The sequence below is a fragment of the Schistocerca nitens genome, chromosome 6 (assembly GCF_023898315.1).
Source record: "Schistocerca nitens isolate TAMUIC-IGC-003100 chromosome 6, iqSchNite1.1, whole genome shotgun sequence".
NCBI lineage: Eukaryota > Metazoa > Arthropoda > Insecta > Orthoptera > Acrididae > Schistocerca > Schistocerca nitens.
The window spans coordinates 52839651-52863183 of NC_064619.1; the positions used below are offsets into that span (position 1 = coordinate 52839651).

Below are 23533 nucleotides of genomic sequence, written 5' to 3' on the forward strand. Positions count from 1 at the left end.
GTTACCTTGCGATGGGAAGACTGTGAACAGTCTAAATGCTAGGCTCGTGTCAGGAGGGGAACAACTGAAAAATAATAATCAAGAACAGAGTACTGCCTTTGACATTCACTTTAAGAAAAATATAAGAAAGCATCTACTCTATAAGAAATGAGATGGACATGGACACTTTGCAAGAAGCTTAAGAAGAAAGAATACTTCTCTGAAAGCAAGAAATCTAGTCACAAATAAGAAGAGTGCTACTTCAAAAGTAAAAATGTACAAGATCCAAAACCAAGACCTCTGAAGCCTTGTCCTCACCGTAAAAGAACAAACCATAATGAAGAAGATTGAATATCGACATTTTTAAGAACATAGACAACACAAAAATAGCACTATTCAAATCAGAAGACACCAAAGAAGAGCTAGTCATTCGAAAAAGAGAGACATCGCTGAAGAGAACGAAACAGAAGACATCAATGAAGAAAAGAATAAAAAAGGCAATTCATTTACTGCATATAAATGCAACAATGAAAAAAATTCAGAAGAAGCTAATGAGAAAGAAGGAACACCAATGTCTGTTCATTCTGAATGGACAAGACATTGGTGTAATGAAGTGGACAAACTTAAAAATATCGAAGACTATGATAGCGTAGATAAAGATAAACTACTCATTATAGTATGACCAAAAACCAGATATGGACTGTATAAAGTGAACATTAAATGAGAAATGCAATCACTACTGACAGAAGAAAAGAAACCTGAATGGCATGAGAAGCTAGGTCATTCAGGCAAAAGTCTTAAAGATCAAGAAAATGTGTGATGGAATTCTTAATAGTTTATTCTAAGCAGAAAAATTGTATGAAGCTTGTTGAGAGCTAAGCTAAAAATGAAGCCATTTTCTACTGTGAGAGAAAGAGCAACATAACTACTTGAAATAATACATACTGATATATGTGTACAGATTGATCCCCACATTTAATGACTACAGATGCTAAATGACAGTATTAGATGATTTCACTCATTTTTGTGTAACTTATTTGTTAAGACGTAAGTCAGAAGCTGCAAGAGTCATAAGAAAATACATGCTAGAAATTGAAAATCAGTGTCAAAAATAAGATGTGATAAAGGTGGTGAATACACCACTTGTGAGTTTAAGAACTGGTATGAAGAAAAAGTAATTGCATTTGACTACAGTAATCCTTAGAGAGACTAAATATAACAATAACGATCACGGCAAGAGCTATGATCTTTGACAGCAAACTGAGGAAAGTGCTTTGGGGAGAAGCAGAACTAATAGCAACACATTTAATCCTTAGAGTCCAACTATCAGTCAATGTGTTACACCAGCAGGAAAGTAGTTTGAAAGCACACCAGATTTGTCAAGACTTCAAATTTTTGGATCAAGGGTATTTGTCAAAAATTTAAGCTATCTGAAGAAACTAGATGAAAGGATTAATTCATGCATTTTTCTAGGCTAAACTCAAAATGGCTACAAACTGTTTGATCCAGATAAAAAATATTACTGTCTCAAGACATGTCAAATTTGAAATCAAAGGACACTGACAATCAAGCAAATGAAAGTCAAGATCAAGAAAATGAAGGTGAAGAAAATAAAGACAAAAGACGATGCAATGAAGAATGAAGAAACTACAATTTAATGGATTGAACCAATATGATAAAAACCTTTAAAATACACAGATTATGAAACAGCATTACTTTCACATGAATAGTGTGTAAATGAAGCAGATCAATAAAACTGGATAGCAATAGAAGATGGAAAGAACCACCAACAGAATGACATGTGGAAGTTGATGAATACAAAACAGGCAGTAAGGAATGCGTCCTTGACAAGCAAATAGATTTTTAAAGTTGATATGGTTGATATGAAGCCAGGCTGGTTGTCTGATGGTGTCAACAAGACTAGGATACAGATTTCAAAGAATTATTCAGCCCATTTGTAGATATCTGTTCACTGTTGTTTGCTCTGGCAGCAGAGAAAAGTTTCTACATGAGAGTGATGTAAAAACAGCCTTTCTCTATGGGAAACTGGAGGAAGAGATTTTTGAAACTTAATTATGATATTTTCATGAAGACACCTGAATGATATAAAGAAGCAGGAGAGATTTGTATTTTGAAGAAAGCTCTGCATATACTTAAACTGCATGCAGACGGAATAAAACTGTCAGATTCCAGAATGAGATTTTCACTCTGCAGCGGAGTGTGTGCTGATATGAAACTTCCTGGCAGATTAAAACTGTGTGCCCGACCGAGACTCGAACTCGGGACCTTTGCCTTTCACGGGCAAGTGCTCTACCATCTGAGCTACCGAAGCACGACTCACGCCCGGTGCTCACAGCTTTACTTCTGCCAGTACCTCGTCTCCTACCTTCCAAACTTTACAGAAGCTCTCCTGCGAACCTTGCAGAACCAGCACTCCTGAAAGAAAGGATACTGCGGAGACATGGCTTAGCCACAGCCTGGGGGATGTTTACAGAATGAGATTTTCACTCTGCAGCGGAGTGTGCGCTGATATGAAACTTCCTGGCAGACTAAAACTGTGTGCCCGACCGAGACTCGAACTCTGGACCTTTGCCTTTCTACAGTTTGCTCCTCATAAGGTACTAGAATGGTGCAGTCAAGTGATCAACAAAGCTAAGCTGCAACAACTGTGATGCGTTCTATGTGGGCATGATAACCAACAAGCTGTGTCTGTCTGCACGAGTGGCCAAGAAACAGGTGGACCACTCAATTGTTGAGTATGCTGCCCAACCCAACACTCTTCATTTCAATAATTGCTTCACAGCCTTTGCCATCTGGACTCTTCCTACCAACACCAGCTTTTCTGAATTTCGCAGGTGGGAACTCTCCCTGCAATATACTACATGTTCTCATAACCCTCTTGACCTACACCTTTGTTAGTCCCTGTTCTTCAACCACCTAATCCCCCTACCCTCTTCCCACTCCAGCACTCCACAGCCCTCTGTTCCACAAATGCACCCATAGCCTATTCACTTTTCTCCTTTTCTGCACCCCCACTTCCCCTGCATCTGACTTCCTGACTGCATCCAGTTGCCTTACTCTCTCCCCATCTCGTCCCTGTGTGCTCCCACTAGCAGCACCTTACAGTACCCCACCCCTACCCTGCTCCCTTCTACCTCTTCTCCTCCCCACCCTAGCCTTCTCCTCACTTCCACCACCCAGATTGCTTCTCTCATCACGCACTGCTGCTCGGAGCATGGCCTCAGCAACCAGAGACAGTGGTCTTGCTCTTGGTGTAATAACACTTCAACGACAGCATTTCATCAGTCACTGTTTTGTAGTAATTCATCAAACAAATTATGAATCTGAGTGTAGCACTTACATATATACAGATAACTAATGGTCGGTATGTTTCAGAACAGTGAAAATGGAATTGTAGTGAGCTTATTACTTGACTGTTTGTTTGTTTTGTTTAGGGCACAAAAACAATTAGGTTCACAAAACAAAGACTTGGAGAAAGGTCCATAAAATATGCCACAGAGAAACTGAGATACTGAACTACAAATTAGATGTCTTTCACCATATTGCTACGACAGATAAAAAGTAAAACGTGGTTGACAGCCCGTGCATTGTTCGCTAAGAGGGCCAAAAACTCAGACAGCAAACATAAATGAGAATGCAAGTGGTTAAAAAAAAAAAAAAAAACCCTCGCTCACAGGTTATGGGCATGTCCCAAAGGGGATGGTGCACATTTAAAGTCACTGAGCAGCAGAAAGGGGTGAAGGAGTTGCCCAATAAGCTGGAGGAAGTCTGCTCTGGTGACACTGAATGACGGAGGGATGTAAACGAAATGAAGGGAAAAGGTCATATGAAGAAGGACAATGCGGACTGCAGCAGATTGTAGCTGGGCATTCAGTGAGATGGTTTGACTATTATCAGCCCTGATGAGCAGCATGACCCCATCAAGAGATGGAATGCCTTCCTCGGGGAAGGTCAAAACGGACTGAGAAGAAATGTGAGAGCTGAAAGCAGTCATGAGGATGCAATTTTGTTTCCTGGAGGCAGAGAACAATTGGATGTTGCAATTCTACGAGCAGCTGTAAGTCCTCTTTGATGGATTGAAGATTGTGAACGTTCCATTGGGGGAGAGTCATAATGAGGAAAGGGGAGGAAGGAGAAAATGAAGGGGTTGTTACCTCGGCAGCTGCGGAGTGCCAGCCTTCGAAGACTCACTACTACAGGGCACAGAGGCTGGAGGATCCTGCTCCAAAAGATCTTCGCTCTATCGATCTGTGGTGCCCAGAGCAGAAAAACTGTTTGAGATGTGCGCAGGCGACACAGAGGTCAGCCGGGCGAGGGTATTAAGTGGCATCACCTTCTAAGAGGATCTTCGAGCCAGCAAAAAAGACCATTTGCCTTTGTTTGACTTCTTGGAGCCTTTCCGGTTGGCATAAGAAGACTCGGGTGTTTGTCGGCTGGAGGAACATAGAGAGTCTTCATGGGAGCATTCCTTCTGTCCTTTCCGGCTTGCTGTTTGTGTAGCAGGGACTTCACCCTGTGAGGCAGAAGTTTGGTGGCTTACTGCACCGCTGGAGGAGGATACAGGGATGCTACCATGACACCGGGCGATTTCATAACAACAGTGCTGAATTTGAGGTTGCATGTTTGTGTGGCCATTTCATTCGTGGAGTGACATGTATCAAGATCAGTACTGTAAGTGCCAGATGGTAGAATGCAGGGTTTTTGACTAACCAACAAGTTGCGAGTAACCAGGTAAGGCACTTTTACCTTCACCCAGATCATCTTGACAGCCTGCTCATTTTTATGCATGGGACAATCTTGGGAGGAGGCAGTATGGTCGCCATTGCAGTTGATAAGAGCGGGGAGAGGAAGGCAGACAATTGCCATCATTAGCATCCCTACCACACGTTACATATTTGGCCAGGTGCCGACAAGACATTCAAGTTTGGTTGAAACGATGACACTGGCAGCAGCACATCGGGTTCGGAATGTATACTCGGACTGTGATAAATTCATAGCTAGCTTTGACCTTTGATGGAAGTACCACTCTACCAAAAGTGAAAGAAAGAGTGCATGTGCACAGTAAGGATGCATCTAACTTTTTCACCATCCAGTGGACTGCAATGACAGCCTGATCAGAGAGGAATGCTTGGATTTCTGCCTCAATCAAACCATCGAGCAGCTTACTGTAAATAACATCACAGAAAGAATTCAGCATTTAATGGGCCTCGACACAAACAGGACAGCTGTGGAGGAGCGAAGCTGCAACTAGCTGTGCTTGAGAACCAGAAGTAGTCTCCAAAAGCAAATTGTAGTTTCATAAATGAGAGCAGGATTTCACAGGGCCAGCAATTGCATCAACACCTTCCTGAATAATAAACGGTTTACCATAGCAAAGGTCTGTACGTCTTCAGTACGTGAAAGCAGGAGGAACTATGGTGAATTTGGGAGGGTCTTTTAAATTGTTAGCCTCATTCTATTTATGTTTGGTAGTCGCTAACTGTGAAGATGATTGGCTCAATGCGAGAAAATCCCCACGATTGCCAGCATCTCCGATTGTGTGCTGCTTGCAACCAGGGACCCTCAGAAGAAATACTTTTTGGGAAGGGGGAGGGGGGAAGGGAACTGTGAGACACTCATCATACCTAACACAAACAAGTTGTAAAAATCTCTGAAACAACAAGTCAAAGTAACTCACTGGCAACACAGCACTTTCTTCCAACAACTTCACAGAACAATTGCACGAAGTCAAATAATCGGATACCTCATACAACACGAACAACTTCAAACATGAACAACTACCAAAAGAACACACCACCAAATACTGCAACATGCCATCCACAAGCTCAACCCAACTCAAGAGCAATGCGCCACAATGATTTCACCCAACACATGTCACAGGTTAAAGCAGATGTGTGGAATCTGATGTTTCCCTTTACATATCTAGTCCATATCTTATGAAACCACATTATAATTACCTGAGAAAACCCGTCACAACTCATGTGTATCATTATGGCCTCGTTTGGTTACTAACATCAAATAGAGTTGTGTCCTCTTCATCATCATCTGCTCCTAGAGGGGTCATTTCCACATCTTCTCTGTTTGTCAGAATCCCATATTTTCTGACTGTAGTTTTCTTTCTTCTCATACTGTTGACAACAACAATGAAATGTAAATAAAGTGGCAGAAATCAAAGACATATCAGATTAAAGTAACTACCATCATCAGCAGTTCTCAGAAACTAATATCAGAAAGAGTCACAATCCATTACTGTCAATTAATTAGAAGAAACCAACTGATCATAAATGCTGTAAAGGATACAAAGCCAGTGATACGATTTGCAACTAAGTAAGTAACCTAATAATATATAGCTAGTTATGTACATATACCATGTAACAGGTTCACACTATCTTTATGGCTCTGCAACACATCAATTGATTTACAAAAGTAATAATTTATTCACTGGATATATGACTGGTAAAATATTATTGTTGTGGTCTTCAGTCCTGAGACTGGTTTGCAGCAGCTCTCCATGCTACTCTATCCTATGCAAGCTGCTTCGTCTCCCAGTACTTACTGCAACCTACATCCTTCTGAATATGCTTAGTGTATTCATCTCTTGGTCTCCCTCTACGATTTTTACCCTCCACGCTGCCCTCCAATACTAAATTGGTGATCCCTCAATGTCTCAGAACATGTCCTACCAATCGGTCCCTTCTTCTTGTCAAGTTGTGCCACAGACTCCTCCCCATTTCTATTCAATACCTCCTCATTAGTTATGTGATCTACCCATCTAATCTTCAGCATTCTTCTGAAGCACCACATTTCGAAAGCTTCTATTCTCTTCTTGTCCAAACTATTTATCGTCCATGTTTCACTTCCATACATGGCTACACTCCATACAAATACTTTCAGAAACGACTTCCTGACATTTCAATAATACTCGATGTTAACAAATTTGTCTTCTTCAGAAACGCTTTCCTTGCCACTGCCAATCTACATTTTATATCCTCTCTACTTCGACCATCATCAGTTATTTTGCTCCCCAAATAGCGAAACTCCTTTACTACTTTAAGTGTCTCATTTCCTAATCTAATTACCTCAGCATTACCCAACTTAATTCGACTACATTCCGTTATCCTCATTTTGCTTTTGTTGATGTTAATCTTACACCCTCCTTTCAAGACACTGTCCATTCCGTTCAATTGCTCTTCCAAGTCCTTTGCTGTCTCTGACAGAATTACAATGGCATCGGCGAACCTCAAAGTTTTAATTTCTTCTCCATGGTTTTTAATACCTACTCTGAATTTTTCTTTTGTTTTCTTTACTGCTTGCTCAATATACAGATTGAATAACATCGGGGAGAGGCTACAACCCTGTCTCACTCCCTTCCCAACCGCTGCTTCCCTTTCATGTCCCTCGACTCTTGTAACTGCCATCTGGTTTCTGTACAAATTGTAAATAGCCTTTCGCTCCCTGTGTTTTACCCCTGCCACCTTTCGAATTTGAAAGAGAGTATTCCAGTCATCATTGTCAAAAGCTTTCTCTAAGTCTACAAATGCTAGAAATGCAGGTTTGCCTCTCCTTAATCTTTCTTCTAAGATAAGATGTAATGTCAGTATTGCCTCACGTGTTCCAATATTTCTACGGAATACAAACTGATCTTCCCTGAGGTCGGCTTCTACCAGTTTTTCCATTCGTCTGTAAAGAATTCGCGTTAGTATTTTGCAGAGGTGACTTATTGAACTGATAGTACGGTAATTTACACATCTGTCAACACATGCTTTCTTTGGGATTGGACTTATTATATTCTTCTTGAAGTCTGAGGGTATTTCGCCTGTCTCATACATCTTGCTCACCAGATGGTAGAGTTTTGTCAGGACTGGCTCTCCCAAGACCGTCAGTAGTTCTAATGGAATGTTGTCTACTCATGGGGCCTTGTTTCAACTCAGGTCTTTCAGTGCTCTGTCAAACTCTTCACGCAGTATCATATCTCCCATTTCATCTTCATCTACATCCTCTTCCATTTCCATAATATTGTCCTCAAGTACATCGCCCTTGTATAGACCCTCTATATACTCCTCCCACCTTTCTGCTTTCCCTTCTTTGCTTAGAACTGGGTTTCTATCTGAGCTCTTGATATTCATACAAGTGGTTCTCTTATCTCCAAAGGTCTATTTAATTTTCCTGTAGGCAGTATCTATCTTACCCCTAGTGAGATAAGCCTCTACATCCTTACATTTTTCCTCTAGCCATCCCTGCTTAGCCATTTTGCATTTCCTGTCAATCTCATTTTTGAGACGTTTGTATTCCTTTTTGCCTGCTTCATTTACTGTATTTTTATATTTTCTCCCTTCATCAATTAAATTCAATATTTCTTCGATTACTCAATTATTTCTACTAGCCCTCATCTTTTTACCTACTTGATCCTCTGCTGCCTTCACTACTTCATCCCTCAGAGCTACCCATTCTTCTTCTACTGTATTTCTTTCCCTCATTCCTGTCAATTGTTCCCTTATGCTCTCACTGAAATGCTGTACAACCTCTGGTTTAGTCAGTTTATCCAGGTCCCATCTCCTTAAATTCCCACCTTTTTGCAGTTTCTTCAGTTTTAATCTATAGTTCATAACCAATAGATTGTGGTCAGAGTCCACATCTGTCCCTGGAAATGTCTTACAATTTAAAACCTGGTTCCTAAATCTTTGTCTTGCCATTATATAATCTATCTGATACCTTCTAGTATATCCAGGATTCTTCCATGTATACAATCTTCTTTTATGATTCTTGAACCAAGTGTTAGCTATGATTAAGTTGGCTTACTCAGATGGCTTCCTCATTCATTTCTTATCCCTAATCCATATTCACCTACTACGTTTTCTTCTCTCCCTTATCCTATTATCGAATTCCATGCACCCATGACTATTAAATTTTCGTCTCCCTTCACTATCTGAATAATTTCTTTTATCTCATCATACATTTCATCAATTTTTTCATCACCTGCAGAGCTAGTTGTCATATAAACTTGTACTACTGTAGTAGGTGTGGGCTTCGTGTCTATCTTGGCCACAATAATGCGTTCACTATGCTGTTTGTAGTAGCTTACCCACACTCCTAGTTTTTTATTCATTATTAAACCTACTCCTGCATTACCCCTATTTGATTTTGTATTTATAACCCTGTATTCAACTGACCAAAAGTCTTGTTCCTCCTGCCACCAAACTACACTAATTCCCACTATATCTAACTTTAACCTATCCATTTCCCTTTTTAAATTTTCTAACCTACCTGCCCGATTAAGGGATCTGACATTCCACACTCTGATCCGTAGAATGCCAGTTTTCTTTCTCCTGATAACGATGTCCTCTTGAGTAGTTCCTGCCTGGAGATCCGAATGGGGACTATTTTACCTCCGGAATGTTTTACCCAAGAGGACGCCATCATCATTTAACGATACAGTAAAGCTGCATGCCCTTGGGAAAAATTACGGCTGTAGTTTCCCCTTGCTTTCAGCCGTTCGCAGTACCAGCACAGCAAGGCCGTTTTGGTTAGTGTTACAAAGCCAGATCAGTCAATCATCCATACTGTTGCCCCTGCAAATACTGAAAACGCTACTGCCCCTCTTCAGGACCACACATTTGTCTGGCCTCTCAACAGATACCCCTCCATTGTGGTTGCACCTACAGTACGGCCATCTGTATCCCTGAGGCACATAAGCCTCCCAGCCTCCCCACCAACGGCAAGGTCCGTGGTTCATGGAAGAAGGGGGGGGGGGGGGGGGGGGTAAAATATTAGCAAAATGCAATCAGTCTGCAAAGGATATTGCTTACAAAACAGCCCTGCAACCCACCCTAGCACATTGCTCAAGTGTATCAAATGTATGTGGGAGCCACACCATACAGGATCAACAAGGGATATGTAATGTTTACAAAGAAGGGCAGTACAAAAACTCACATATCTGACACATAGGAGTCAGTCATAGAGATAGCGAAGAACATGAATGGACACTAAGCCTAGTTACAAAGTTTTAAGAACCAGCTTTGCATGATGACTTTATGAATTAAACTACAAACCCTATATATAATTTCTGTAGGGACCATGAGGGCAAGATTTGATCAGTTACAACTTACACAGACAAGTGTGAGCGATCATTCTTCCTGCACTCCATATATGAAATGAATGGGAAAAAATCCTAATGGGAAGTAGCCTGTGCTTTTTCACAGTACAGATGTAGATGTATCACACGGGTAAGTCACCCAGGCCTTGAAACCAACCATGTCAGATTTTGATGAAACTTGGTACAATTACTTCTTTTATCATCCTGAAAGCACTTGTAAAATTTTTTTGCTCTATCTCTTATAGTCTTTTTTAATTAATTTTTTGAAGTTTTTAGATTTGGCATTGTTTCAGCAGTCGGAAATCTTAACTTAAACGTGTCCTCACAACTAAAAAAAATTGTATATTAAAGAATACTCAAGATATCAGTATGAAATTTTGGAATAAGTTTGTGTATTATATCTAAATGTTAAAAAAAATTACCATAAAGATATATTAAAATCTTCCAAATGAAAAAAAAAATTTTAAAAAAGCCAACGGGTGTTTAGTTTTACAAAAACTGCAATATCTAGAGTCTCAGACCTGATAGAAAGCTCAAATTTATTTTAAAATACTCTTAATTGTATAGGCTATTAGATGAAATAAAAATTATGTTGGCTTTTTAACCTGTTTAATAGTTATCTAATTTTTAAAATAATATTAATTATATTTTAAAAATAAAAAGTACCAAGTGACTTAGACACCGAAAATAAGTATTTGTCTTCTTGGAGTAACAATGTACGCTTGGATTTTGTTTTGTTACTCCTGTGTTTTGAAGAAAAAAATTATTACAGTGTTAAATAGTGGTAGGATAGTGTTTTATTAAGTTTATTCGAACATTCAGGAAGTACTGTTACTTAGTTTACAGAGATTCTTCTCCAATATCCTATAAAAGTAACCAGAACAGTAATCAGACCAAAAGTGAAATCAGTATGTCAGATATTCAAACCTGTAGCATAGGGTTATTTAAAAAATCTGACTGTTTCCAAACAACCTACACACCTTCAAAAAAGTTACAACCGGTATCTGAATTGAGTGAGGAAGAAAAAGATTTGATCCACTTACGATCTGGAATTAATCTGTGTGAATTTAAGAATATATGTTCACACCACAACTACTACTTTTTAAATGTTTTTGAAAAGTATCAAACAACATGTGTAGACCCACTAAAAAAAACACAAAAAGCCCATCAAAAAATCGTTGAGAAGTGTAGGCTTGGATCTTTCTAAACAATTACTGACAAAAAATATTAGCATAAAACCTGGACAAAAGCTTTGCTCAACATGCCGTAACTTTTGTGAGGAAAAATTAAGAGTTGAAGTCAATGAAAGTGAAACAGATGATGAAGTCATGGTTGAATTAGAATCATTGGAATCCAGAAATGAATCCCTCGTACAAACAAATATTGCTCTTGATAATTTAGGTTTAACACCGATAAAGCTTCATGGCATGTCAGAACAAAGTAAAGGGTCTTATTTTAAAAGGAAGGTTAGCAGTATTGAAAAGGCTGCAAAGGTTGAGAAAGCAAAGGATTTTGATGTAATGACTTCTCTCATGAAAGAAGATTTCATCTGTTGGGAGGTCTAGAAAAATCCAGATTCTGACCTTGGCTCCAGATTCTTGGAGTCGAAGTAAAGTGATGAAAGAATTTAATGTGAGTACACGGTGCGACAAGCTAGAAAGGTAAAATCTGAAAAGGGTATTTTGGAAACTCCTGGTCCAAAAAAAGGCAAAACTCTTTCTGAAAATACAGTACGACTTTTAACAGATTTTTATGAAAAGGATGGGCAACGGCCTTGCCGCAGTGGCTACACCGGTTCCCGTGAGATCACCGAAGTTAAGCGCTGTCGGGCGTGGCCGGCGCTTGGATGGGTCACCATCCCGCCGCCACGTGCTGTTGCCATTTTTCGGGGTGCACTCAGCCTCGTGATGCCAATTGAGGAGCTACTCGACCGATTAGTAGCGGCTTCGGTCAAAGAATACCGTCCTAACGGTCGGGAGTGCGGTGTGCTGACCACACGCCCCTCCTTATCCGCATCCTCCTCGGAAGATGACACGGCGGCCGGACGGTCCCGGAAGGGCCACTTGTGGCCTACAGACGGAGCTTTTTTTTTTTTTTTATGAAAAGGATGAAAGTTCCAAAGTGCTACCTGGAACAAAAGACAAAGTAAGTGTTCAAAAAAATGTGTACATGCAAAAAAGACTAATTTTGTGTAACTTGAGAGAACTCTATTATTCTTTCAAATGGGAGAATCCCGAGGTAGAAGTAGGATTTTCAAAATTTTGTTTCTTGAGACCTAAATGGTGTATCCTTGCTGGTGCTGCAGGTACACACACTGTATGTGTATGCAGTATCCACCAGAATGTTAAACTATTACTGGATGCTGTGAAAATCGAAGAATCTTATAAAGACCTAATTAAAATGCTTGTGTGCAACACGGAAAACCAAAACTGCATGCTACATCATTGCGACAGCTGTTCTGCAAATACTGCACTAACTGAGTACTTAACTGAAAAACTAAGTGAAGATTATGATTTAGAAGAAGAAATTGTAATCAGTCAGTGGGTTAACACAGACAGGGTAGAAATGAGCAAACAGTCTATCAGAGTTGAAGACTACATTTCTTTATTGGTTAGGTCATTGGAAAAGCTCACCTCGCACTCGTTTATAGCAAAATCCCGATCAGCAGTCTTTAAGAGATTGAAAGAAGACCCACCACCCAAAACAGCAATAATTATGATGGATTTCAGTGAAAATTATTCCTTTGTTATAAAAAATGAGATCCAAAGTTACCACTGGAATAGAGGTGGTTGTACTCTACACCCAGTTGGAGTTTTTCTAAGAAATGAGGAAAACAATGTTTTTGTTTCCAACCACTGTTTTATTAGTGATGACCAAGAACATGACACTGGTTTTGTTAACTTCGTACAAAAAGAAATTACAAAGTGGCTGTCATTACATCATACCGACATTGGCTCAGTTCACTACTTTACAGATGGTAGTGCTGGGCAGTACAGAAATAGAAACGGTTTTAAAAATTTGACTGAACACTTGAGAGACTTTAATTTGAAGGCCCAACACACTTTTTTTGCTACAAGTCATGGGAAGTCAACTTGTGATGGCCTAGGAGGAACTATTAAAAGAATTTTAAGGAAAGCCAGTCTACAGCTTTCAGACGAAGAACAAATAATGACAGCAATCGATGTGTACAAGTTTTGTGAAAAAAATATTGAAGACATTCATTTTCACTTTATTGACAAAAAAGAAGCTGATTTGCTACGGTTAAAACTAGAAAAACGTTTTTCAGCAACCCAAGCCATTCCTGGAACAAGAAGTTTTCATAACTTCAAACCACTTCCAACAAACTACCTTGAAATTAGAAGGACTACAGATAGTGTAAAACCCTCCTTAGTCTTTTCTTTCCATTCTTCTTCTGCTTGGGTTCGTGTTGAACCATCCATAAATAGCTATGTGGCTGCAAATTATGATGGTAACTGGTACTTTGGACTGGTAAAAACAATATTAAATGATGAAGAAGATGCAGAAATTCTATTTCTACACCCTTCAAGACCAGCTGCATCATTTTATTGGCCTGAAAGAGAAGATTCTTGCATAGTGCCTTTGGAGCACACAGTCTGTGTAGTAGACGCACCTCAATCAAGCGGCACTGGAAGAATGTATTACTTCAAAAAAGACTGTATCAAAAGAACTGAAAGCTCTTGGATGAAGTGGAAAAAACAGTTTGAATCAGCATTAATGTTTATTAAAAAGACAAAATTACTCAAAAAATTCAATGTTTCAAGCAATCAGTTGGGTTATACATAAGTGTCGTAAATACACTATCTTTGTACATAATTCTAATGTAATCCACTATAATTAATAAACATGTTAAAAAGCCATCATTATTTTTGTTTTATCAAGTAGCCTATATGTTTAAGAGTAAATTAAAACAAATTTTGAGCATTCTATCAGGTCTGAGACTCTAGATATTGCAATTCTTATAAAACAAAACATCCGTATATATATATATATATATATATATATATATATTCCTGGAAATGGAAAATGGAAAAAAGAACACATTGACACCGGTGTGTCAGACCCACCATACTTGCTCCAGACACTGCGAGAGGGCTATACAAGCAATGATCACACGCACGGCACAGCGGACACACCAGGAACCGCGGTGTTGGCCGTCGAATGGTGCTAGCTGCGCAGCATTTGTGCACCGCCGCCGTCAGTGTCAGCCAGTTTGCCGTGGCATACGGAGCTCCATCGCAGTCTTTAACACTGGTAGCATGCCGCGACAGCGTGGACGTGAACCGTATGTGCAGTTGACGGACTTTGAGCGAGGGCATATAGTGGGCATGCGGGAGGCCGGGTGGACGTACGGCCGAATTGCTCAACATGTGGGGCGTGAGGTCTCCACAGTACATCGATGTTGTCGCCAGTGGTCGGCAGAAGGTGCACGTGCCCGTCGACCTGGGACCGGACCGCAGCGACGCACGGATGCACGCCAAGACCGGATGATCCTACGCAGTGCCGTAGGGGACCGCACCGCCACTTCCCAGCAAATTAGGGACACTGTTGCTCCTGGGGTATCGGCGAGGACCATTCGCAACCGTCTCCATGAAGCTGGGCTACGGTCCCGCACACCGTTAGGCCGTCTTCCGCTCACGCCCCAACATCGTGCAGCCCGCCTCCAGTGGTGTCGCGACAGGCGTGAATGGAGGGACGAATGGAGACGTGTCGTCTTCAGCGACGAGAGTCGCTTCTGCCTTGGTGCGAATGATGGTCGTATGCGTGTTTGGCGCCGTGCAGGTGAGCGCCACAATCAGGACTGCATACGACCGAGGCACACAGGGCCAACACCCGGCATCATGGTGTGGGGAGCGATCTCCTACACTGGCCGTACACCACTGGTGATCGTCGAGGGGACACTGAATAGTGCACGGTACATCCAAACCGTCATCGAACCCATCGTTCTACCATTCCTAGACCGGCAAGGGAACTTGCTGTTCCAACAGGACAATGCACGTCCACATGTATCCCGTGCCACCCAACGTGCTCTAGAAGGTGTAAGTCAACTACCCTGGCCAGCAAGATCTCCGGATCTGTCCCCCATTGAGCATGTTTGGGACTGGATGAAGCGTCGTCTCACGCAGTCTGCACGTCCAGCACGAACGCTGGTCCAACTGAGGCGCCAGGTGGAAATGGCATGGCAAGCCGTTCCACAGGACTACATCCAGCATCTCTACGATCGTCTCCATGGGAGAATAGCAGCCTGCATTGCTGCGAAAGGTGGATATACACTGTACTAGTGCCGACATTGTGCGTGCTCTGTTGCCTGTGTCTATGTGCCTGTGGTTCTGTCAGTGTGATCATGTGATGTATCTGACCCCAGGAATGTGTCAATAAAGTTTCCCCTTCCTGGGACAATGCATTCACGGTGTTCTTATTTCAATTTCCAGGAGTGTGTGTGTCTATATATATATATATATATATATATATATATATATATAAAAAGAAAGAAAGTGATGAGACTTACCAAACAAAAGCGCTGGCAGGTCGATAGACACACAAACAAACACAAACATACACACAAAATTCTAGCTTTCGCAACAAACGGTTGCTTCGTCAGGAAAGAGGGAAGGAGAGGGAAAGATGAAAGGAAGTGGGTTTTAAGGGAGAGGGTAAGGAGTCATTCCAATCCCGGGAGCGGAAAGACTTACCTTAGGGGGAAAAAAGGACGGGTATACACTCGCGCACACACACACATATCCATCCGCATACACAGACACAAGCAGACATTTGTAAAGGCAAAGAGTTTTCAATATTAATTGGCGGAAGTACAGAGGCAAAGGTGATGTTGAAAGACAGGTGAGGTACGAGCGGCGGCAAATAGAAATTGGAGATTAGCGGAGATTGAGGCCTGGCGGATAGCGAGAAGAGAGGATATGCTGAAGGGCAAGTTCCCACCTCCGGAGTTCTGACAGGTTGGTGTTAGTGGGAAGTATCCAGATAACCCGGACGGTGTAACACTGTGCCAAGATGTGCTGGCCGTGCACCAAGGCATGTTTAGCCACAGGGTGATCCTCATTACCAACAAACACTGTCTGCCTGTGTCCATTCATGCGAATGGACAGTTTGTTGCTGGTCATTCCCACATAGAAGGCTTCACAGTGTAGGCAGGTCAGTTGGTAAATCACGTGGGTGCTTACACACGTGGCTCTGCCTTTGATCGTGTACACCTTCCGGGTTACAGGACTGGAGTAGGTGGTGGTGGGAGGGTGCATGGGACAGGTTTTACACCGGGGGCGGTTACAAGGGTAGGAGCCAGAGGGTAGGGAAGGTGGTTTGGGGATTTCATAGGGATGAACTAAGAGGTTACGAAGGTTAGGTGGACGGCGGAAAGACACTCTAGGTGGAGTGGGGAGGATTTCATGATCTTCCCTACAGCCTAGGTCTTCGTGGCAAACGAATCTGCTCCAGTCCGGAATCCTTGAACCATTACACCAACAACCTGAAAACAGCTTTCGCATCCCGTAACTACCCTCCCGACCTGGTACAGAAGCAAATAACCAGAGCCACTTCCTCATCTCCTCAAACCCGGAACCTTCCACAGAAGAACCACAAAAGTGCCCCACTTGTGACAGGATACTTTCCGGGACTGGATCAGATTCTGAATGTGGCTCTCCAGCAGGGATACGACTTCCTCAAATCCTGCCCTGAAATGAGATCCATCCTTCATGAAATCCCGGGATTGGAATGACTCCTTACCCTCTCCCTTAAAACCCACTTCCTTTCATCTTTCCCTCTCCTTCCCTCTTTCCTGACGAAGCAACCGTTTGTTGCGAAAGCTAGAATTTTGTGTGTATGTTTGTGTGTGTTTGTGTGTCTATCGACCTGCCAGCGCTTTCGTTCGGTAAGTCACATCATCTTTGTTTTTATATATATATATATATATATATATATATATATATATATATATATATAAACCCATATTTTTTTCATAGAAAATATTAATATATTTTAATAGTATCATTTTTATCTTCAAATATGTATAATAAATAAACTTGCTGCAAAAATTCATGGTGTTATCTCAAAGAGTTTTTCAGATAAGCAATTTTAAAGTTTTGAATACAAATTAAATTTACCATTTCCGAAGGTTTGGAAAACGCAAAACATAAAAACTTTAAAAATTTATTAATTACAGCAAAAAATAATTTCAGGTGTTGTCAGGATGGTATTAGAACCATTTGAGCCAAATTTCATGAAAATCTAAGGAGGTGGGTGTAAAATTTATTTTTTATTGGGTGATTTGATATGGAATGACCTACACACAAATTGTTGGCCCCATTAAGCAGCAGAATCACATCACTCAGAGCCTGCGGCCTTGCTTGGTTACTAACGTAAAATAGAGTTGTGTCCTCTTCATCAGCTTCTGTGGTCGACTGAAGCGTCCGATCCCACCTGTCGGCTTTGACCCATGACGTAAGGCTGTTGTTGTGTGTAACGTCATGATGGCGCGGAATGTAGTTTGTGCGAGTGGCGTGTTCGTACGTGTAGTTTTGATGTGATCAGTGGTGCTCTCTGGTGGTGTGTTAGGTGATGTTTATGGTTTACTTTGCATGTGTGGCGTGTTTATAGGTGGCGTATTGTTGCGGTCGGTGGTTCTCTCTGGTGGTGTGTTTATGGGTAGCGTGTTACGTGGCGTATGGGGTTCATTTGTGTGATAGCATTGCACGTGTGTGGTATCGGGACTGTGCTTTCAGCGGAACATTTTTCAGCGAGTTGATTTTAGTTTTGTTATTTCGACGTTATTGTAGCTTTTTTCTGTTCGTCGTGTGTGAGTTTTGGTAAATTCCTTTTTTCGTGTCTTTGGTATGTATGAATATGACTGACAAGGTCAACAGTTTTCGGTTGTCGGCGATGATGGGGGAAAGTGCGTTGTCTCTAGTAAAATTTCTTCAACTATTCGGATTTTTAGATGAAGTCATCAAGTGTTTAGTATGTCGCGAAGAAATGATGCTTACTTAAAGTTCTGGCGTCTCGGACCAGGGACGGCTGTATGTGGAGATGTCAGAAGGATAACAGGTCAAGGGAAGTGTTCGATTCCAATGTGTGGTAGTGGCTTTTCCGGTATCGGGAGTTGCTGTTCGGCTATATAGGTCAAGGGAAGAATTCGATTCCAATTTGTGGGGTCGGGAGCTGCCATTGAGCTATATAGGTCAAGAGAAGTGTCCGATTCCAGAGGATATTATGTTTAGTGGAATTTGCGGTTTTGTGTTGACGGTTTTTTTCGTCGTTTTGTGTGGTTTGGTATGGTGGTGTGTGTGTAAATTTGTTTATATTTACTTTGTCCCCACCCAAAAACCGCCAATTTCCCACGCTTGTCCCGTTAGTTTCATTAAGTTTTTTTGTGGAAAGTGTGTAAGGTGGTTTTTCAATGTACTTTCGTGTCAATGGTGTCATGTTTACGTGATTACGTCATAGGCGCCATATTGGAGTCTTAGTGTATGGTCGTTTCCGCCATATTTGTGACGTCATGGGTTAAAGCAGACGGGTGGAATTGGACACTTCTGTATTTCCAGCTTCTGCTCCTAGAGGAGTCACTTCTAGTTTATCTCTATTTTATTATATTTATTAAATTTCAACAATTCTATTATTAAGTAATCTGTACAAGGCCAGCATGTACTACAGAAACACATACAAATCGCATATATACATCCAGCCTATAAATTGAGTTATAGTTCAGTCCCCCCCCCCCCAGAACAAGGAGAATGGCTCACTTATAAAAATGATAAGGATGGATTTACATTACGAGGTCTGATACATGGAACATATATATCTAATTAATAGCACAATGAGTAACTGTGAATGAATAAGAACAGAAATTGACAAACTAGAGAAAATCTGTGGAGTATTGTATTGACATCAGAACTGTACTTCCACTGAATTTTAAAAACAGTGTTATAAATATGCTGTTATACATACACACTTTTGTAATGATTAGCAATTGTGTATACTAGTATGTGGGTCACAATAAGAGAATATACCTCTTGCTCAACAGGTCACAGGGTTATCAATGACAATAGCCTCCACTGTGCCAAATAGTGTACTTTAGTTTAGTTTAGTTTATTGAGCACCCGTTTTATCATGTACAATGATATGGGATTTGTCATATGTTACATACAGAAAAAATATGAATGACAACATATTATGTAAAAACTATCAGTGAACAATCTGAATTAAATATATGGGCAAAACAATTATAGCTTACATGATATAAATTTGTGTGAAGGCACGCTATCTTTCTGAAGAATTCATATATTCACTAACACTGTAAAAACTATTACTGATTAACATTCTTTTGAGTTCACTTTTAAAACTGCTCAGCTGCTGAATCATTTTTATTTTTAAGGGAAGAGCACTATAGAGAATTTTTGGGTGGTATATTGCACTCTTGTTGTATTGGGCTTTCTTATGCACTTCTCTGTGAAATTCATTACTCTGTCTTGTTGTATAGTCATGGAACTCCCTGTTTAAAGAAGAAAACTGGGGGTGAGACTTCAGAAAGCATATACTTTCATAGATGTAAATGGATGGAAGAGTCATGATTTTATATTCCTTGAAAATTTCCCTACATGGATCTCTAGGTGCAGCTCATTTTATGACTCTTACCGCTCGTTTTTGAATAATAAAGGAGCGTTTTGCCTGACTTGAATTGCCCCAAATATGACACCATATCGCAAAAGACTATGCATAAATGCATAATATGTACACAATACTGTTTGATCATTGCAGCAATTTTTGAGCATTCTAAATACATAGCAACATTTACTTAACTTTTTATTGAGCACATCTATATGCTTGTCCCATTTTAGATGCTCATCTAACCAAATTCCTAAGAATTTTGTATTTGGCGTTTGTAGTATATTCTGTTGGCCTAGCTTCACAGTTATATTGGGCTTCATATTATTTGAAACATGTCTGTAATTCATCCATTACACTACTCATAGCTTACATTACTTCGTTACATCTGTATTATGCATGTTTTTTGTAAAATGAATTACCCATAGTTCAAGTGAGTAATACAGTAATAAACTAGTTGTTGTGTGACAAAACCGCCCCCTTTTTTTAAATTATGCAATGTTTTGGCAAAGCGGCATCACTAAAAATATACGTAGAAGCTGTCGACCGGTATTACACGAAAATAATGGACACAGCCCACCACAACTTTCTCTAGATCATCAGTCATGGTAAATCAGTGAGATTAATGCCGGGAGAAAACTGTAAAGGTACGATAAAGCAGACTTTGAATTTAGCTTGCAGATTGTAAAATCTGGTAGAGTACAGCAACGTTTTTATTCCTTATAACATAAAATATTGCTTACCTTATCGCCCTTATTACAATATATATCACGACAATGGCGCTGAGACCAACAAAAACTGAAAACCCTCGTAACAGAGCTCCGGAATTCAAGTTACGTTGTGGCCTGCCACCAGGCTGTTCACCAGCAGATTGTTCAGTTACTGTCACGTTGTTGGCATGTGAAACGTTCGTAGGCGGAGTGACATCTTTATTTTTCTTGTCTTGTGCTGGTGGTCTGACAGATACAGATGACTTCTGTTTTTCTTCATGCAATTTGACGTCTGTTGCTGGTTCAGAACGGGAAAGTCTGCTGAATGATTCTTGTGCATTTCCAATATCTGTCTTTGCACTACATAAAAGTAAACTACACAATAGCACGCACGATACTGTTATATGGGCTGTTATACGTATTGAGTTTCCTAGCATGGTTAGGCAACATTTATGATAATTAATAGCTATTGAAATACAAGTTCCTGCCGTTCTACCACGCCAAGAGCATACGTCATTCGTTTGCACTACCAGTCCACACAAATACGTTTCGCAATTTTGACACTTGGTAATCAACACAGGTGCTACAATTCCCTTAATAAGTAAAGTAAACAGAAAAGCCTCCAAACTATTTCTGTCCAATTTTTTTCCTTGTCCTGAAAGTATTTTAGTTCAATGCAAACTCAAAATAGACCTTGGCATATTTGACAGTACATAACGAAACAGAATTATTAAATGACTTGCTATCTTTTCGGGAAACAAATCACTCAAAAAAATCACACGGAAATGACTTCGTTGTTTATAAGTTCTTGAAAGTTTTATTCACGATTTACGAAACTCCTTGATTATGCACTACATTTTACTTCTCTGGTGGGACAGCCGACATGTTGAGTTTACATAGAAAGAGGACCAGCTGTGTTATTTGCGTCATATCTTTGCTCCTCGATTGTAACAGATAGGGTGTCATTGATGGCAATGGAGGAAGGTAGTTGGAACCATCTGCCAAGTGTCATTTTGTTAGAAGTTTTCACTTATTTGTCTCAAAAAGAGAGAATTAGAGCTTCGTCGACGTGTAAGCAATGGCGAGGTACACTGTTTCATTCCAGCTTCTGGCCTACAGTCCATTTTAGGCTTAAAACTAAAGATGAAGATAGTGTGTTACGAACTCGGTACCAGCTTAAACATTTTGCAACGAAATTGCGTAATGCTACAATCAGCTTTGACGCAATGGATTTGATTTGTGTACAGGAGGCTGCAAGAATAATACAAACACTTCGTAAGAATGAATCTCTTCGACGTCTTTCCTTACAGCCAAGTCATTGCAGGATTGAAGTTCCTGGCAGATTTGCTGGTGATAGAATAACTTTTATCGAAAGGTAAGTGTATGGCATCTGTTTGGTAGAATATTTAACATTTCGTATGGAATGTCGAGTGCTGCTTTCCTTATCGATAATGGAATTATTCGTGGATTGTTCATGCAAATATATTGACAGCTACATGTCATCGATGTCGTAACATATGTCACTTAGTTCCATGTTATGTTAGCGAAAAGTCAAGAAATTGTAGCCTTGCACATGGAAAATCTTGTCGAAACAGTATGCAGATGTTAATATACGAAGGGTTTGTTAAGAAATTTAATAACAATTACGTAACAAGAGTTATTTACTATTCAATTGCTTCTACAGAGTGACTTGTAATAAAAGAGATTTAAACTTAACGGAATATCTTAAAGATATTTAGCCTATATCCTACAATACGAAACATCAAATTGGTAATAATGATTGCAATGTTGCATACATTTTTTTCTCTCAATATTTGGGTCTTAGATATTTACATACTATAATACATTAAAGTGATTACAGTTCATTTATACAAGTAATAATAATAATCCTCTTTGTTTACACATGTACGCCTCTACACTATAAAATCGTTTTTTTTTTAGTGGTATGGAAGACAAATATGTGTGAGCCAATTTGTCTTTTATTCAAGATGGTCCCAATGGCCCTCTTTGCAAAACATTCTTTTTGTATTATTGCTGCTGGAGTATCCCACAAACAGCAATTCCATGCTCTAAGTATGGTTCAACTAGAGCACAGTACACTATTCATACGTTTGTTAGCATATCATGAAAGCTGTTTCATAATAAATATCACATTGCTTAGTTTGCATCAGGCATTATGTATTGTCTCCATTCAAGCTTGTTGTCAACTGAATTATCAAAAATTCTATAGTAGTAACGCCAGACTTATTTCATTTATGAATATGTCTATGTGATCTTCCTTTTCTCTATTTGTGAACAATGTGAACATTCTTTGATGTATAATAAATTATTCGGTGTGAGCCACCTTACTGTTATTTGTTGACTTCTTTCCAGTGTTCAAAGTCTTTTTCTACATCCAGTGTCATATCAGCAGCATGCAGCATTTTTTCAATCTATCTCATTGACTTCAATATTATTTAGAAATGGGTTGAACAAAAGAGGCCAAGTAAATTACATATCCTTGAGGCGCACCGTACCATACATATTAACCCTGTTTTCAGATCTAAATCCAGATTTTTTGTCACATATTGCTTTCTGTTTACTGACATAAGATTTCATTCATTGCACCGCATGCCCACATATGCCATAGCTGTCAAATTTTTCAGTGAGAATAAATTTCCTTTATTTCTGTCAATGGTCACAAAACTTTTGGTCTGTCAGCATTGACCATCTTCAGACCTGTTCTGTAATATGTCCTATAATAAACCCATAGTGGCATCATCACAAAATGTATTTCATATTAATAACTGGACCACATAAATATTAATTATTTATTATTAATCAATTTAATAATTAGTGCTGTATGGGCTAGGGGTTCCCGCATGACCATTGTGGATTTTGATAGAATTTTGTGTGCACATTTGCACATTAGTAAAGTTTCACGACACATGTTCATACTTGCAGAGATTTAGTCACTGACCCCGTAGTGCTGCTTTCAACAGTGTGCTCCTGAGTTTTCAGCAACTTTGGGATATATCTCCAGCAATATTTTCTTGTAAGAAACAAACTAGGCCACCTTGTAGAATTTTTTGTGCTCTCTTAAGCAAAATAATAAAAC

General features: G+C 40.0%; 2 protein-coding genes across 5 annotated transcripts in view; one reads left to right on the plus strand and one right to left on the minus strand.

Annotated features, from left to right (window-relative positions):
* LOC126263629 (membrane protein FAM174B-like) overlaps positions 1-21338 on the minus strand; it is a 41694-nt gene extending 20356 nt beyond the window's left edge. Inside the window, exons 1-2 of the mRNA XM_049960719.1 lie at positions 20470-21338; positions 5958-6128 (exon numbers count right to left, since the gene is read on the minus strand). Coding sequence (XP_049816676.1) covers positions 5990-6128; positions 20470-20873 — 543 coding nt within the window. The 5' untranslated portion in view covers positions 20874-21338 and the 3' untranslated portion in view covers positions 5958-5989. The remainder of the gene's footprint in view (positions 1-5957; positions 6129-20469) is intronic.
* Positions 21327-23533, plus strand: part of LOC126263627 (F-box only protein 33) — a 119846-nt gene continuing 117639 nt past the window's right edge. Inside the window, exon 1 of one of the 4 annotated variants that reach the window (XM_049960715.1) lies at positions 21327-21811. In XM_049960715.1, coding sequence (XP_049816672.1) covers positions 21405-21811 — 407 coding nt within the window. In that variant the 5' untranslated portion in view covers positions 21327-21404. The remainder of the gene's footprint in view (positions 21812-23533) is intronic. The other 3 variants (XM_049960717.1, XM_049960718.1, XM_049960716.1) reach the window with 3 other exon arrangements.